Genomic DNA, 18994 nt, shown 5'->3' with positions numbered 1-18994 from the left:
ATAAGCATTATTTATAAAGATATTACCGAATTTAACATTTCATGTAAATAAAGGGAGGTAATTAGAAATTTATTTTCTATAAATTCTAAGTCAAATTTTCCAATAAGAAATAAATGCCTGTAATTTATTGATTAAATATAATGTTCTCAAATATTTGCAGTACACATTTTACATATTCTTCGATGTTTGAAAATTGTTTCATTTGCATAAATATGTACATATATAACTTTTTGCTATTGTGGTATTCATACAGTAAAAATATCAATCACAAAACATACAGGATCTTTAATCATAACAAAATAACATAAGAATTGCAGACTCGGTTTGATTGAGTGTACATGTGGGATAATGAATAAGTGCAACAATAAGTGCAAACTTTATTCTAAACTAGTCACAAAAACAAATCAGACATATACATGAAGTTTGTGACGCTCGCATTTAAATAAGTCATATTCTTCAACAAGAATGAAAAATAAAATAGGAATTACATCAACAAACAATAAAAAAGATGGCATAAAGTAATACAAAAATGAGAACATATAAATAACCCTTCAAAATCAAACAATTTTGGTCACGATTGCATTTTTTTTTACATATATCATTTAAATTATTATTTCATGATAATACATACATATCTATCATCACAATCTCTAAATATAAAATTAATGCTATTTAATTATAAAGTCACCACTTCCGATATATAACACAGACATTTTGATATTGATCACTTTGGTATTAACAAAGTTAGTAACATTTGATGATATATTCATCACTTCCGATATTTACAAAGTTATTGAAATTTGATGATATTTTCATCATTTCCGGTATGTAATGTAAATTTCTTCGATATTTGACTAATCGCTTTGGTATCATTTCAATGTTTATAAAGTATGGTTATTTATAGTTGACGATATTTCCTGTATGTAAAAAGTAAAGCTATCGATATTTCATTGATCATTTTCGGAAAAATTACAATGTTTATAAATAAAAGTTACTGTTATTTCTTTATTCACTTCCAGTAACTTACTAATGTTTATAAAGTTACTGATACTTGATTATATATTCTGGGTAGTACTGATTCATATCAAAGAGACAAAATATTCTTGGTCGATCTGTGCTGTCAACACAGCAATCATACAATTTAGATGGATCTTTGTCATTGATTGGTGGCGGTCTCTTATACTTCGGGTCTCCATGTGTCCATTTCCCTGCTAACACGCGACACTGGAACATAAATTTATGTCCACTAGCATCCGCCGAAGCGTACCCATCCGAATACTTTGCATCTGATGCGAAATACGATCCCTGTCCAAACAATGTTCCAACCTTTTCACCAGCAAGGCGATGATCCAAGTTGCTCTCACAAATCAGGTCAACCTTGTCAGGTTCCGTTCCATGATATAAATCGAGCTCATTGGCACAACCTTTGCCATACAATGTTTCCATTTGAGTCCTCTTGCTAGAAGAAAATGAATGAGATATTTTAAGAGAGAAAACAATTATACTGAAGAAATACAAATGGAAAAGTTACTTTCTTTCTAAAAAAGGAAACCTTTCTTTTTATCAGTATTTTCAATAAAATGAAACTTTTTAGTAGGGAAGGGTTGTGATTTAAAATCAAAGAATTTGCTAGTATTTTATTTACCATCTACAAGTATATTGCTTTATGATTAACTTTTTTATTTTTTATAGCTGTTATGCTGGTTAACGATGGCAAGGATTTAACTTACAAGAAGTAGTGTTCCCACAGAAACTTGTTTTGTATACGCTCAATTGTAACTATTCTTGCCTGTGGTAGCGTTTTACAAAACTTATTTTTTACACCCTGGAATTCTTTCTGGAGCAGTCCATTTGTTGTATCCAATGGTATTTTCTTCATTAGTATAGACCTGTCCATTTGTTCCCAATGGGTAGGTAAAAGAACACCCTTTTGTGACGTTTCCAGTTTCTTGGTTGAAATTGTATTCGCTAATCTAAAATGAGTGAAACAGTTTGAAGATTTGCTTATTTAAGCTTCGAAACATTTTCAATTCTTTGTTGTGTTATTTATGGCCCCCTGCCCATACACAAAACAGAATACATGGCATAATGATATGTAGAGTGCAGAGCAGTGAACAAATACAAAACTACATTATAATCATCATACTACATGTACTTTGCTACTATTGGCTAGGTAAAGTAAAACTGGTACAGGGCATCATCTACATACTGGTTTTCCCACATACATGTATAAGCAGCCACTAACATATAAGTTCTGTCTTACAAGTTGGGCCCAATTACAATGACCGATTCTGTCAAACTAACATAGCATAAGCGTATAAATGATATACTATTATGATTGAATTCGGTTTTATTAAAACACTCTATCCGAATCATATCTATTTTCATTACAGCTTTCACTGCAGTATTGTATTAAATAACAGGAAGACATATGTGTATTGATTGCTAAAATAGCAAATCTGACTTTACAAAAAAATATTATTATTTGCTGTGGTTTAAAACTGCATAGTTTCGTTCTAGTTCAAGGGTCATTTGAATTCCTATACCAGAGATGTTTTAAGATTTAACATGATACTGACAAACCTTTTTAAGAACTCTTTAGTTGCCACGTCTGTACACATATCAATCGGCGTTTGTCCTTTATTGTTCTTCACTGAGATACTAGCACGTGCTTCGACAAGCATGCACGAGATCTGAATACCTGTATCATCATTTACAAGAGGAACCCCAAGTAATCTTGCAAGCTGTAATACAAATTTTGATATTTTCATTACACGTTAGGAGGTACAATGCGTGTTTATCCGATATACAAAATGGATGAGTAAATAAAGTACATATTAATTTAGGATCGGAATTTAACTTGAATTTAACAAACATTCGATCATGTATGGTGAAAAAAGTAAGGGATTAAACATGTGCATATGCTTATAACCTTATTGTATCTGCTAATGCATTTAATATGTGCCTCTGTAATCATGTTTTATGTATTGTCCAGGTCAAGCAAATATAACTGGCAAGACGAACTTGTTTGGTATGAGATAAAACACAACACTTAGGTTGAATGAAATAGGGCATTTATTAAATGCCATAAATGACAAATGTTACATAATAACAAACATGACAAATGTTACATAATAACAAACATGGCATGTACATATTTGTATCGAAATAACCAAACTGGGAGGTTATGTAAGATGACAAAGTTGAACCAAAAACCATCTACATGAATATAATAAAATGGATTGCTGATCAAAAACAATTGACCAGAAAAAATAAATATTTTCCAAATCGTGGTCGACTCGCCCAGGAAAAACCATAGTTTGGAAACCTGTGCCCTTTTATCTTGTGTCTAGTACCACTTGATGTAGGGCTCCATCCTTGGAAAATAGTTTAAACATTCTATACATTAAAAAGTGTATAACATATGACTAGATCATAAGTATTTATGACAACAAATAGAAAAATATTTGAAAGAGATAATATAACATCGACTAGTTTTATAAATCTTTGCATGAACAATATACATAATATTATATATATATATATATAGTGTATCTCATGAATAGTTGCACAAATAATTGAGATAAACAATAAGTGAAACAACTGATTCATTAAGAATAAATGAAATGGTATTTATATCAACATCAAAAATTGAAAGAGGAGGATGGAGTTGGAGGAGGTGGATTTTAGTAAACAGAAAGGCGAGAATCATTCCTCGCCAAAATTATTTCTTTGTGATAGATCTAATGTAATCATTGGTTAATTAACATCACATGATTTAAGTCTTGATATCGATTGGCTAAGCCGTACTTGGCTAAAACCTGACCCGTAACGGCTAAAAACCTGACCCGTAATATTCTGTACAGTAATGAGTATAGGGACAGAACAATGACATAAATTATTTTTATGTGGGCATAAAATCTATTTTATGTATTGTCCAGGTCAATCAAATATAACTGGCAAGACGAACTTGTTTGGTATGAGATAAAACACAACACTTAGGTTGAATGAAATAGGGCATTTATTAAATGCCATAAATGACAAATGTTACATAATAACAAACATGACAAATGTTACATAATAACAAACATGGCATGTACATATTTGTATCGAAATAACCAAACTGGGAGGTAAAAACCGCCACAAAGGGAACCTTCCGCCACCCAGGGAGACTTGACTAGGGATGAGCTTGACCTGTAATAAGGATTGAAACAGAGGGGCTAAATTTGCCGAAGTTACCATTAATTTAATCAAGTCATGTTAGGACAAAAATGTTACGACAAATCATATATCTAATGACAATATTATAATATGTGTAGAATTAATGTCTAACATTTAAATGGATCCTGACTTGTTCTTTAAATATATGTGGACTGCAGCCTTAAACTGTCAGGCACATTACAGGATATGCTATTGTAAACCAGCAACTGAGTTAATAGACCAAATAATTAGCTGTGAAAATACTTATAACAATTACATTATATATGTATTATTGAGACATCCGACAGTATGCATTATCAGGACTGTTTCAACGTCTAAACTGATTGTAACAAATAGAGGTATGAATCAAATTTATAGTTTCAAACTATGTGTAATGGAAAATTGTTACAAGATATACTAGTCATCAATGACAATGAAACTAGAAAAAATTCTTTTTTAAATTAGAAATTAGGAATGGATTATTATTGTATCAGCAACCAGATATCCTTCAATGGTGAACAGCCAAAATTGCATGGCCATGGCTTCCAAGTTGCAGTCATCAAACTTAGCACAGGCCCCTAGCCTGTGAAACTAGTTCATGAAGTGAAAAATATACAAAAATTTAGTTAAATATATAGTAGTATGAATTCAAAACTGAATTTGGGCTAGTAGATTGTAAATTAAAATTTTAAATGCATAGACTGGAGTATGTCAACAGTGCGTGGCACCTTAGACATTTAAACATACACATCTCCTATGTAAGGTATGTGACATTGAATTTCAGTTAGTATCTTGAATTTGCGTAAGTCCTAGCGGATATGCCAATTCTTTCGAATCATTTATTCGTTAAACCTTTAAAATGCATTAAACCAAAATAGATGTAAATGTCAATTTGTTCGCTATACATTTTTCCAATTATCAGTTAAGACCTAATGTAGAATTGAAATCAAAATTGTAAAATATCTAATTAAACCTTATTTATGCATTTGACCTAAATACATGTGAGTCTGACGTGTCTAATGTTAATTTGTTCATTATATGATTGTTGCATGAAAAATATAAATTAATGTATTAAGTAAGGATAAATAGAAAAAGTTTCTATACAAGACTAGACTCTTCCAAAAAATTATAAAGTAACAAGACCTTTGAACAAGATGTGAATGTAAACATTTCTACAATAATACATAAAAACCTTCAGTACAAATGTACTTATAACATTTACATAAATCCATTCAACTAGTGATATTAATATCATGCAGTAGCATGAACACAATCTGAAATTATATGTATGATTAATTAAGAAACCTGCAGCCTTGTACTGTCAGATTTATAAAACCTTTATGAAGCCAAATTGTGCATATCTGCCACAAGATATACATGAATAGGAATACCGTCATACACATTATTATGGCACGAAAGAAATAAACTTCAGCCTTGCACCGTCAGCAAGGAGAAAACTGCAGCCTTGAACTGTCAGTTATTTGAAAGATTGTAATGACACTCAGTTTGCAGTAATTCACTGTCTTTTTTATAATATCTAAAGAACTGCTGCCTTATACCGACAGATCATAAATTACCAAAATAAAAGTGGAAAACTGTAACCTACAGTATGTATAACGTACTGCAGCCTTTAACTGTCAGTAATTTAAAAGATTGTAATGGCACTCAGTTTGCTGAAATTCACTGCTTTTTCTATATATAAAGATCTGCTGCCTTATACCGACAGATCTTAAATTACAAAAATTAAAGTGTAAAACTGTAACCTAGATTAATTAAAAACTTATGTATTTAAGACATGATGTGGAAATCTCCCGCGGCCTTTTATAAAGGCTGTCGTTCCTGACTAGATATTGGACAGTTTTCTTGCGCGGGCTAGTAGGGTTCCCATACATGATTAATTTGAAAAAGAACTTCTGGCATGATGTAACAATGTATCTATGTACAATTAAAATCCAATTTCATAACAAATTAAAGCATCAGCCGTGCAGAATGGATAAAATAAACTAAGCCAAGCTGACAAGACAGTACATAATTTGAGACTTGAAAACAAATTGCAAAGCATTTAAACTAAGCAATGCACACTATTAAAATTTATGAATGAAGGCAAATCGCGTCAACTAAGCAATGCCTAATACAGCAATGGTATGCTGAAATAATATCAAGGCGTGTAAACTAAGCCAAGCTGACCAGTACAGACAAACAAATGGCAAAGCGTGTCAACTAAGCAATGCCTAATACAGCAAGGGTATGCTGAAATAATAGCAAGGCGTGTAAACTAAGCCAAGCCGACCAGTACAGACAAACAAATGGCAAAGCGTGTAAACTAAGCAATGCCTAATACAGCAATGGTATGCTGAAATAATAGCAAGGCGTGTAAACTAAGCCAAGCTGACCAGTACAGACAAACAAATGGCAAAGCGTGTCAACTAAGCAATGCCTAATACAGCAATGATATGCTGAAATAATAACAAGGCGTGGAAACTAATCCAAGCTGACAAGTACAGACAAACAAATGGCAAAGCGTGTAAACTAAGCAATGCATAGTACAATAATGGTATGTTGAAAGAATAGCAAGGCGTGTAACTAAACCAAGATGACAAGACAAGTACAGAATCTATTTCTGGTTTATAAAAGGTGTAATTATTAGCTCAGCAATCTGAATACCATTACTTCTTATGTTATTTCAACTGTCTTGGGCAATAAATATGAATTTCCTTGAAGCTGTGTAAAACATGTATGCCAACATCAGTTTATTCATTATCTGACTCAACCTTGAAAACTATGAAACATGTAATGAAAGGCTGCTAATGTACTGATGAAAGCATTGTCTTAGGTCCCAGGTCCGCTTGCACTATTAATTCAACGATAATGATTGCTCCCTCGACTAGTCTTGGTTTTTGCAGGATTTACTGGACATTCTTGGTATTTGGCTTTTCCTTGTTGTGGACCTGAATAACAGGTGTAAGGAGAATTTGTGGCCGTTTCATCTGAAAAATATGAATTATTTTGTCATTAAGGTAGACTAAATGTATGAAATGTAATTGATTATTAAATTAATTCTGATAGGATAATTATGAGTGAACTATAAACTAAATCACACTCGCACTGACTGAAAACTAAACCATGTGTGAATAAATAAGTGTGAACTGTAAATTAAATCACGCAGACATGGGCTTTAAACTAAACCATGTACAATAGGATATGTGTGAACTGTAAACTAAAGCACACTCACATGGACTGTAAACTAAACCATGTGTAAATAGGCGTGAACTGTAAACTAAATCACGCAGACATGGACTTTAAACTAAGCCATGTATAATATGATAAGTGTGAACTGTAAACTAAATCACACTCACATGGACTGTAAACTAACCATGTGTAGAAATTAGGCGTGAACTGTAAACTAAAACACGCAGACATTGTCTATAAACTTAAGCAATGTATAATTGGATATGCGAGAACTCTTAACTCAATCACACTCACCAGGAGTGTAAACTAAACCATGTGTAGAAAATATGCGTGTAAACTAAACCATGTGTATCATCGGTAAACTAAATCACTAAGACATGGTCTATAACCGGAGCCATGTATCATGGGATGTGTGCGAATTGTAAACAAAATCACACTTACATGTACATGTATTATAAAACTATGTGTGAACTGTAAACTTTATCAAGCAGACATGGATTATAAACCAAGTCATTTATCATACGATGCGTATAATTATAAACAAAATCACACTCACATGGATCGTCAACTATATTGTGTTGAAAATGTGTACTAAATGTTAACTAAGTCCCGCAGACATAAAACTATATATTAAGCCATGTATACTAGAATATGTATAAATGCAACTAACACGGACTGTAAACTAACCTTGTGTTGTAATCGTGTTTAAACTGTTGTAAAACCAGTCATAGAATTTAACACTGGTCCTAGGCCAGTGAAAATTAGTTCAGGTCAGTGTAAATTTAAAGAAAATTTGATTATGTGTATAGTAGAATAAATTCAAAATTAGAATTCAGAACAGTAATTTTGAATCTTAAATTCAATGACTGAAAAAAAAAAAAACAGTGAAACATGAATGTATGGAAATTATAAACTAAATCACACTTACTGTATTTAGTTGGAGTCAACAAAAAAAAAAATGTAAAATTAAAAAGAAATAAGGCTAAATCGCTCCAATCTGGACTGTTACTTAACATGTTGCTAAATAATACTGCTATGATGATGTGTGTACAAATGTATAGTAGACTAGCAGAAAATCAACATGTACTATTATCTACTCTAATTAGAAGTTTGTGTGAACTGTAAATGAATTGGAAATAAGTGATAACTAACATGACTAATATAGAATTTCAATTATGTGTCCAGGAAAAATTATGTCTGATTAATACTGCATTCTTGTACATTATCATTAGGAGAATAATTGATGACCAACAACAAACCCGGCAATGAATAACCTTATATATTATAAATATAAAGAAATTTACTCACTGATAAATTCATTAAGTAGATCTACTTCGAGTCATAATCAAAGCGTATTATATTAATTTGTTAAGACAAAGCAACAAACCTAGACTTCATCTGTTCATAGTTTGTATAACAGGGCAGGCAGACAATGCAGTAAAATACTGACTTTAGTACAATATAACTTAAAGACATAGTAAACAAAATACTTATCTTTTGAAATTGTCTGACAAATGAAATGCTTCGGGGCGGCGACCAAGCTGCTGTTCTTATCTCATTGAGGAGACGTAGCTGATCAGAGTAAACAGGTGGCATCCATCTGGTGTAAACAGGTAAATGTTGTTTAGACATGTCAACCATGAACCATTTATTCGCCATAAGTATGATCGTTTATGTTTGTTTTGGCATCTGTACAAAACTTGAACTGTTGAACAATGGTAACTTTCAGGACTCGTAAATAGTATGGTATCTACGAAATCTGTAATATGACGAGCAACGTTTTGTGGATAAATTCTGATTTGTAAATGTCATTAGTTCCAACAGTGTCCAAAGGCCGGCACAACTGTTTCCCGACTGATGATGTCTCAAACTTTCAAAGCTCCCAAAAAAGTTGCATTTCTACAAAAATATGTCTGTGAAAATTAAATCCATATCGTAGATTACAATCGTTCTGTCTAAATTCCCGAGTCCGATATCCTGCCCGTGTTGCCGTGAAATGAATTGCCATTTTCGTCACGAAATTGAATATGAAACGGGGGACACCGTCCCTAAAATTCGCTCCCAGCAGATTAATAAGATAACTGTTCATAGTAATACGTAATTAGTTCACTTTAAATAAAGCTTATGACTTCAAAAATAGATAAATTTTAGTAAACAGAAAGGCGAGAATCATTCCTCGCCAAAATTATTTCTTTGTGATAGATCTAATGTAATCATTGGTTAATTAACATCACATGATTTAAGTCTTGATATCGATTGGCTAAGCCGTACTTGGCTAAAACCTGACCCGTAACGGCTAAAAACCTGACCCGTAATATTCTGTACAGTAATGAGTATAGGGACAGAACAATGACATAAATTATTTTATGTGGGCATAAAATCTATTTTATATCTGGTAATTAAGAGTGACATTTTGTAATGCACGGCTAAAATGCTTCACGTGTAGTCACGGGTGACAATTACAATACCCGATATAGTACTTTATGTGACACGTTTACCACTTACCGTATCTGATAGTGAAAGGGCTAATTAAAATTCGGCAAATAAACCACTTACTATATACGATAATGTACTGCTAATATGAAATACGTGTACCGTATACTGTATCCTGTAATACATCGCTAATATGTGGTACCAGTACTGCTCACTTACCTTATAGTGTATCGCTAATATGTGGTACGTGTATTGATCACTGAACCTTATAGTGTATCGCTAATATGTGGTACGTGGATTTTGAGGTGTATCGCTAATATGTGGCACGTGCACTATTTACTGTATCTAATAGTGAATCGCTATTATGTGGTACCAGTTCTGCTCACTTACCTTATAGTGTATCGCTAATATGTGGTACGTGTACTGATTACTGTACCTTATAGTGTATCGATAATATGTGGTACCAGTACTGCTCACGACATATCTTATAGTGCATCGCTAATATGTGGTACGTGCACTATTAACTGTATCTTGTAATACATCGCTAATTTGTGTCAAATGGACCACTAATCATATCTGAATGTAACTATAAACCATAGCATGTGTATAACACACCTATAAAATATAGAATGTGTACCACTTACCGTATATGGTAATGCACAGCTAATATGGGACACGTCTACCGTATATGATAGTGCATCGATCACTTGCCGTATTTCTCGTTCAGTATGTGTAAGACTTATTACTTTATTTAGTAATGAAGCTAAAATGACGGCCGTGTACCACGTCTGATAGATCTTAACTAATACATGGCACGTATATCACTTCTCATATCTGTTAGTGTGCATCCTAAAATGTAGCACATGTACAATTACAACTTACCGTATCTGGTAGTGCTCGACTAATCTGTGCCACGTGTAAAGCTGTATTACCATCATTGTCTTGGGCATTTACGTTACAGCCTGTTAATAGGAACATACACAATGATTGGCAACTTCGTTAAAGAACTACTAAATTATATATCCATATGTACTACTCAACAATTGCTAAGTACCAGATAAAGTTTCTTAATATATTATGAAAAGTTTAGGATTCATTTATTTAGTTTGATTCAGCAATATTTCGTGATGGTCCAAAACCAAATGCAATAGTTATGTTTTATTGGGTAGGACTCGCCATCTGGTCATAGAAAGCATGCACCCCTCGTTTTTCTGCTTCTTTTAGTAGTAGCAGAGACATATTGTTGTTCTGATACAACGATATTACAAATCTATTGTCACTCAAAGGTCAGACTTTATTACATTGGTCACGGCATTTGAGTGAAGCAGATATATGGAGGGTTGTAATGACTGAGGAGCAATTGGGTGGGGACACACACCGTGAGGTTGATGTGGTACTTGATAAACACCACACGAATGTTACCAAAGTACACCCATCTGCTACGGTTGTACTAAACAGAGGTACATTGACTGGTCAGCGGTACATCGGTGAGATGTTAGACACCCAGGTCAGGTTGTAAGCCGGGGTAGTGGGCGATCAGTTCATTTCAATGGACGATAATGTGCGTCCTTCAGAGCCAGAACTACGTACATAGAAAGGTATCAACCGCTTTGAGTGGCCCGCTCGATCACCCAACCTAAGATATGAGCTGTAGATATCAGCTCACAAGGTGCAACATAGAAGCATCAAGAAGCTTGTCGACACAAGAATGGGCCGCCATCCCGGCTTGGACTGTCACAATTGTATTATACAGTGATACAATATTCACGATTATCAATATTTTTAGGAAGATAATCTTCATGTATGTCGTGGCTGTAGTCTTACCATATGTCAGCAATAACTCCACAATACGTTTATGACTTTGACTGACAGCAACAATTAGTGGTGTTCTACCGTTCCCGTCTGTAGAGTCCTTATTTGCATCTGCCTTTAAATAAAATGGACATTTTATTAACAATCTTCCATAATATAAAACTTTGCTCAATGATAGCCAGTATAAAAAACTGAGTTTTGGTGTAAAACAATAAAAAAAGTATTTTAATGTTCCTTCTTAATTTAGTTTATTTATGTTTATCAACAGAGTCCGATGTGTGTAGCTAATACGATTAGTGTAAGATACAGTAAACATATGTATGCAAATTATCCACAATGTGGAAGATATGAGTACATGTAAATTACAGTGGCCAATGCGTGGAACTTATTCAACATGTTTATGATTAGCAAGAACTAGTTAGACAAAAAAATCTGTGACCGATGTAAGCAAACTATCCATCATGTTTACTAGGATAATAGATAGATAAAGTCATCAATGTGGGCAACTTTTCCATGGTGTAATATAAAGTGGGCAAGTTTTCCATGGTGTAATATAAAGTGGGCAAGTTTTCCATGGTGTAATATAAATTGGGCAAGTTTTCCATGGTGTAATATAATGTGGGCAAGTTTTCCATGATGTAATATAAAGTGGGCAAGTTTTCCATGGTGTAATATACAGTGGGTAAGTTTTCCATGGTGTAATATAAGGTGTGCAAGTTTTCCATGGTGAAATATAAAGTGACCGACGGGGACAAATTATCCCCAATGTTTAGAATCAGATTAATGTAGAGGAATTATTGGTTGTCATGAGATTTAATAAGTAATTTGCAACGACGTAAATTTCCCTTTTCATCAAAAGAGCACACGTATTGTGGTGATTATTACATCTCATATTTTAAGTTGCACTGACAGTTTATCACTCAAAAAGTGTAAAACATTTATTTAATTTATTTATATCTACCTTCAAGAGCCCGCTGGCTATTTCTACGTGATCGTTTGCAGCACAAATGTGCAAAGCGGTAAAACCCTCTGGCATCTTTAGGTCAATAATAGATGACTTGTTTGATATGATTATTTCAGCAGCCCTGGTATATATATAGACATATAAAACATTTATAGTGAAAATTATGTTAAATTGTCATGTCATATAAAAGTATACAATAACATAAAACAAATAACAAATAGTGACAAGATAATAATCATGGTTGGCTGTCAACACAGGAGGCCATATTTCCAGCTCTTAAAGAGGCCGTTGACCTAAAACGTGACCTAGAATGTATAATGGAAATATGCACAAAAACTTACTGTAAATGTTACAATCAAGATATGAGGAAAGACACTTCTGGATAATCCCGATCAGTATGACTTACCGCCTGAAAACATTTAGTCACATGATGAGAAAATGTGCAATCTGACAGGGGCTTGTGGGGTATAGATATAAGCTTCGCGTTGTGTCTTGTTTCTATCTTTTTAATATCTCAACAATATATACAAGTAAAGCGGTAGTGACGTTGGTATAAACGTTGACGTCATCTTGATTCCCGCCGTCAATACGTCGTTGTTGTTCCCGCCTACACATAGCGTACGTCTTCCCGACATTCTCCCGGCCACGAAATGATTACTATGTAGAAATGATTTCTAATGGGTACAGTTTCACAATAGGTCTCGAAGTGACAAGTCCATTACTCGTGCGTAAAATTGCTGCTCGTGTGAGGCCATCATTACCGTAAATTAATTGCTGGATTACGCCTAGTTTCCACTGCGTTCTTTGTGATTCATCATAAATCTGTACAACGTCGCCAACCTGAACTGTCTGAGTGTTGTTTCCTGTTGTTTTGTGGTACTGACGCAGTGACGTAAGATATTCGTGACGCCATCGTAAACGATAATGACTGATAAGTTGTGCCTGCATTCTTGCCCTTTGTTACGTCAGACATTGTAACATTCTGTGGTTCTGGTGTATTGCCATCATATGGAAGGGATGTAATACGACGTCCATAAAGCAGGTGCGCCGGTGTTAATGGGTCCGGGTCTCCTATATCGGAAGTGACGTAAGTAAGCGGTCTGTCGTTCATTATACCCTCAATCTCTGTTACTATTGTCTGGAGGCTCTCGTAACTAATAAATGAACGACCTAAAACTTTCTTGATGGTGGTTTTTGTTAGTCCAATAAGTCGCTCTCACCAACCGCCAAACCATGGTGCTCGCTTAGGTATGAATCTCCATTCAGTACCATGGCTGTGTAGAGCGTCATTAACTGCCGTTGATCTCATGAGTTGTTGAATGGTATTTGCTGCTGCATTGAATGTTGTTGCGTTGTCTGATATCATTATATGGGGTAGGGATTTTCGACTTGTAAATCTTCTTAACGCTTGGATGAAAGTTTCTTCTGATAAATCTGGTACCAGCTCGAGATGGACAGCTCTTGTTGAAGCGCACGTAAATAGACAAATATAAGCCTTATGCTCAATTCTAGAATTGCTTCGTACATACAGTGCTCCCGAGAAATCAATCCCGGTGACTGTAAATGGAGATGTATCTTGTACTCTAATTTTTGGTAGGGGTGGTGGATCTGGTGCTGTATATGGTTTGCCAGTTACCATTCGACATTGAACGCATTTCCGGAGAAGGCTTTGTATATACTGACAGATAGATGGTATCCAGTATCTCTGTCGTAAATGTGTGATCAATGCACTTGCGCCTGCGTGAAGTTGGTTCTCATGTGCGTCTAAAACTAGTAACCTTGTGAAAGGATGTTTTGCGGGAAGTAAGTATGGAAATCTGGTGAATTCTGTTACTGGTGCATTGTGGATTCTCCCGCCACACCGTAGAAATCCATCTTCATAAAGGAAAAGTCCTAAATGTTTCACTAGACTAAGTCGTTTACCATTTGATTTCAGATTATTGATATCAGCCTGATAATTCAAGAGCTGGGTGCTATGTAGCCACATTTGTTCAGCCTCTTGTAACTCTTAAACGGTTAAAGGTTCGAGTCTTGACATTCTTCTGGCTCTGTTTCTTGTGCGACAATTATGGATAAAACGTTTTCACATAGGCAGTTACTCTGAGTAGCTTCTTATAGCGACTGAATTTCACAACATCAATGAGTTGGTGAATTCCTTGAGAGGGCTGTTGTAAGGTTCGAACACCTTTCATGGTTTAAATCATCTTCTTCATTTTCGGTTGTTGTGAACAAAAAATGGCATTGTCATTTGCTTGCCAGCTAGGCCAACTATTAATGTCAGGAAGCCATTTTGGGCCATTATTCCATAATCTGCTTTTCTGGTATTCCTTGGCTGACAAACCTCTTGTTAATAGATCGACTGCATTCTGGTCTGTTGGACAATACCTCCACTTCCGGTTCTCTGTAATTTCGTGAATCTCCATGACCCTGTTTTGTATAAATGTCTTCAACTTCCGATTAGTCGCTAACCAATGAAGAACTATTTGGCTGTCAGACCATAGGTAGACTGAATGTACTGGTATAGACTTTAACACGTGTTTTGTAAGTTGGGCTCCAATAACCGCAGCCATAAGTTCGAGTTTCGGTAGTGTCAATTGCTTAAGTGGTGAAACACGAGTTTTCGACATGACCAATGTAGACTGTTTGCCTTTGACGATGTATGCCACTGATCCATAGGCTTGTAGACTTGCATCGCAAAATACATGAAGGGAAGTTGTATAATCTGCTAGTTCTGTCTGGTTCCCTACATTACCGGAAGTGATTTTTATGTCTGCTTTATCAAAGTAGTATCTTTGAAAATTTGTTCGTAATTGTACAATTGATATCTTCTGCTATATTCTGCCACTGTGTCTGTATGGCTTCCGGGAAGTGGTGCATCCCATTCGTAATTTTCTTTCCATATGACTTGTAGTAGGAGCTTAGCTCTTATCGTTAATGGGCTGAAGAATCCAAGAGGATCATACAATTTCGCCGTTTCTTTGGAGTATGGTACGTTTTGTCATCGGATTGAGTCTATTATAGATCTCTGGTTCAAAAATATCTGGTCATTAATAGCATCCCATCTCATGCCCAGAATCTTCGTAATTTCGTCTGAATCATGTATGTCGTCTGCTTTGGAAAGCGCGCGCAAATGACAGCTGTTTGAATTCCAGGAACGCAGATTTAAGCCAGCAGATGACATCAGGTCTCTTGTATCGTGATAATATTTAATAACCGTGCTTTCATCCAGAAAACTAGAGATAACGTTGTCTACATATAAATCTTTTTTCAGTATTTCACTCACCCATTTGTTGTTGTTGTTATCAAGGTGCTTCATAAGTGTAGCTTGTAGGATAAACGGTGAACATGTAGCTCCAAAGAGTATAGATTTGAACCTGTAAGTTACCAAATTACTATCTGGATTGGTACTGTCACTTAACACAGGAACCGGGTGACGTCACGATCTCTTTCGTCAAGTTGCACGTGCAGGAATGCCTTCTCAATGTCTGTCGAGACAGCAAATCTGTGTAAGCGAAATCTCATAAGTATATTGGTTAAGTCATTTAATTCCGGGGTGTTGATTCTAAACAATCGTTCAGACTAGGGGATCTTTATTTGGCGGCAACTACAGTCATATACTATTCGGATTGGGGTGGTGGCTGAATCTTTTTTCACACCGTGATGTGGGATGTAGTGAACTCTTTTATCTATATTGTCGTCTGTAACTCTCTCGATAAAGCCTCGATTTTCTTGTTCTGAAATAATTTGGCCATACTTCTGTAACATGTTCGTATCTTGTCGTAGGCGTCGGATTGTATTTTCCGTTCTTTTAAGAACAATCTTATAATTGTCAGGTAACACCGGGATGATCACGTTTCCATGGTAACTGTGCTGAATAACGTCCGTCTTTGAATTCAATGCATTTTTCTGATATGTTGCCAGGTAGTCGGAGGTAGTTTCATCTTCTTTTTCAGGCTGAATACCTAGAGACTCTAACTTCCAGAAACGTTCTAGGTCATGTGTATCTGGCTTAGATATTAATACATTTAATATGCAGTCTGTAGCGGTATCAGTAGAAGAAACCGGAAGAGGACCGGAAAGCAAGTATCCTATCTTGGACTGGACAGCTGTGGGACCATTACCCACGGATCACTCTATTACTGACAATATCCCAGTACTTATCTGCACCAATCAGAAGTGATATATTGAAAGTGTCATCATCTGTAACCGGATGCGCAAGTTTAAAGCCCACGAAGATACGGAAGTGCTGTTGTGGCTTGATGTACGTTTCTTAAGGGGACGGAAATAGTTGGGACAATCAGGACATCTATAGCTATCTTTTCTTTGGTATCAGTTAATAAATATACTGTTGCGGTATCAATATGACTTACTTTCTTTGAAGATGAACCAAATGCTGCAAGCTCTACGACTTCTGTTCCCGTTCTTCTGAGTTCAAGTCTTTCTGAAAGTTCCTTTGTTACAAATGACCTCTGTGCCCCTTCGTCAAATAAAATGTTAACATCTGTACAAAAGTTACCAGATGCAACTCCAGATGATACTTTCGCAACAGCGGTTTTCAACAAAACTTTAGGTCTAGAATGTGTAGTAGAATGTAGTATTGCGGACTGATCACTGGAACCGGAAATGATTTTGGAACCGGAAGTAGTTTGATCTCTCAAACCTGGAGTGTAACTTGGGGTTGTAGCATTCAAATTACTATGTGGGGTTAATGGCTGGGGATTACTGTCACAGATGCTAGTGTGGTGTTTTCGCTGACAAAAACGGCATCGATGGTTCGATTTACATGTAGCTACTTGGTGGCGTCCTAGACAATTAAAACATAACTTTTTCTCTTTAACAATTTTCTTACGTTCAACAGTATTTGTTACCTTCCTACAGTCATTTTGCTAAGTGATGGTCACCGCAAAAAGGACATCTCGGACGTTCCGCTCTCTTTTCATTTGTCGTTTGCTGTTTGCGTGCCACATTCGGATGAAAATCGTGTCCCCGTAAGGAAAGAAGCGGTAGCGTTATGAACTTCACCTGTATGTAAAGATTGACCTGACTCCAGAATAGCGATCTCCTTTTTCAATGCTTGTCGTAGTTCCGGAAGTTGCCAGTTACTGTTTCCATGGTCACGAGTCATGTTGCGTTAAATTTCAGCAGGAAGTTTCTCTAATACCACAGGGACAAGTAAATTACCGTAAGAGTCTTGACCTTGACCAAGTGACTGCAATCCTCTAATATATGACTCCATTTTCTCTTGAAAATTTCGTAAACTATTAATGTCAGAGTAAGGACGGGGTAAATCTAATAAACACTGCACTTGAAAATTTCGTAAACTATTAATGTCAGAGTAAGGACGGGGTAAATCTAATAAACACTGCATGTAAGCGTTTATAATCTTGTGTTCCTGTCCGAAACGTTCTCTCAGTAACGCAACTGCTTGTGTATAATTTGAATGCGTCAACGGAAATCCCTGAATCACCCTAGCTGCATCGTCGTGGAGTTAAGATCTCAGATATGTGAACTTCTGTACGTCAGATAAAGATACGTTATTGTGTACACTTGACTCAAACGAATCCCAAATGTCTGCCATTCTAAAATGTTGCCAGTAAATATTAGGTAGCGTAAGTTTTGGAAGTTTTGTGAAATTGAGAATACTGTCCGTTATGTATAGAAATGTCACTTACATGTCCATCGGAAGTACTGTTGGTCGTGTTACCGGAAGTGTTCTCGGAGTGATATGCGATGTTGGCACTGTTATTTCATAGGCAACAATATATACAGTAAAGCGGTAGTGACGTTGGTTATAAACGGTTGACGTCATCTTGATTCCCCCCGTCAATACGTCGTTGTTGTCCCGCCTACACATAGCGTACGTCTTCCGACAGGGCTCAAACCCGGGACCCTCGGAATACGACAGAGACTGTACTGACAGGACTATCCTACTCCATGATTACTGAACATTTTCTTAGCGTAGAAAATATACCAGCAATTTATACATGTATAAAGTCCAAAATGGCACCATTAAAGCTGCGTGAAGCCTTAAATAATTACTGAAAATTTCTAAATGATTGCACAATTTGCAAATACATCAATGTCTCAATTATTGTAATTTCTAAAACTCAATAAGGTCTTAACATTAAAGAGGTACATATACCTTCTACAATCTTATGAGAGCTGCCATTGTAGCACGTTAAAACCTTTCCGTTACTAACGGTAAAGTCCGGTTTTTGGGACTTAAAGATGGTTTCTACTAGATAATTCTGTTTTCCTTTCTGTATTATGCAGTCGTGCATCGGACTATCACCATCTTTCATCCTGAAATTACATGATTTGTAATTACTTATGTTATACAACAAAACAATTAATCAAGTTTATTCCATTTTAATTAAATTCAAAAACAAAATACGC

The 18994-nt window shown here is 35.4% G+C and overlaps 1 protein-coding gene across 1 annotated transcript; it reads right to left on the bottom strand.

Annotated features, from left to right (window-relative positions):
• Nucleotides 1–364: 364 nt before the first annotated feature.
• Nucleotides 365–18747, bottom strand: LOC132717062 (protein mono-ADP-ribosyltransferase PARP11-like). Its single transcript, XM_060700454.1, has 7 exons — nt 18741–18747; nt 12596–12719; nt 11647–11749; nt 10705–10784; nt 2584–2744; nt 1731–1973; nt 365–1459 (listed from the first exon to the last, which is right to left on the bottom strand). Exons 2-7 carry the CDS (start codon nt 12668–12670, stop codon nt 1042–1044), a joined length of 1080 nt encoding a protein of 359 aa, XP_060556437.1. The 5' UTR covers nt 12671–12719; nt 18741–18747; the 3' UTR covers nt 365–1041.
• Nucleotides 18748–18994: the final 247 nt, after the last annotated feature.

The sequence above is a fragment of the Ruditapes philippinarum genome, unplaced genomic scaffold (assembly GCF_026571515.1).
Source record: "Ruditapes philippinarum isolate M1 unplaced genomic scaffold, ASM2657151v2 ctg12744_1_1_1_1, whole genome shotgun sequence".
NCBI classification, from domain to species: domain Eukaryota; kingdom Metazoa; phylum Mollusca; class Bivalvia; order Venerida; family Veneridae; genus Ruditapes; species Ruditapes philippinarum.
The sequence above is the reverse complement of the archived record's forward strand: the minus strand, read 5'-3'. Positions and strand labels throughout refer to the sequence as shown.

Coding starts and splice junctions, on each gene's coding strand:
- LOC132717062 (XM_060700454.1), bottom strand. CDS start 12,670: ATGCCAGAGGGTTTTACCGCTTTGCACATTTGTGCTGCAAACGATCAC. Junction 2,745..10,704: donor GTCGAGCACTACCAGATACG/GTAAGTTGTAAT, acceptor TTTGTATTACAG/CTTGCAAGATTACTTGGGGT. Junction 1,460..1,730: donor CTGTGGGAACACTACTTCTT/GTAAGTTAAATC, acceptor ATTTTCTTCTAG/CAAGAGGACTCAAATGGAAA.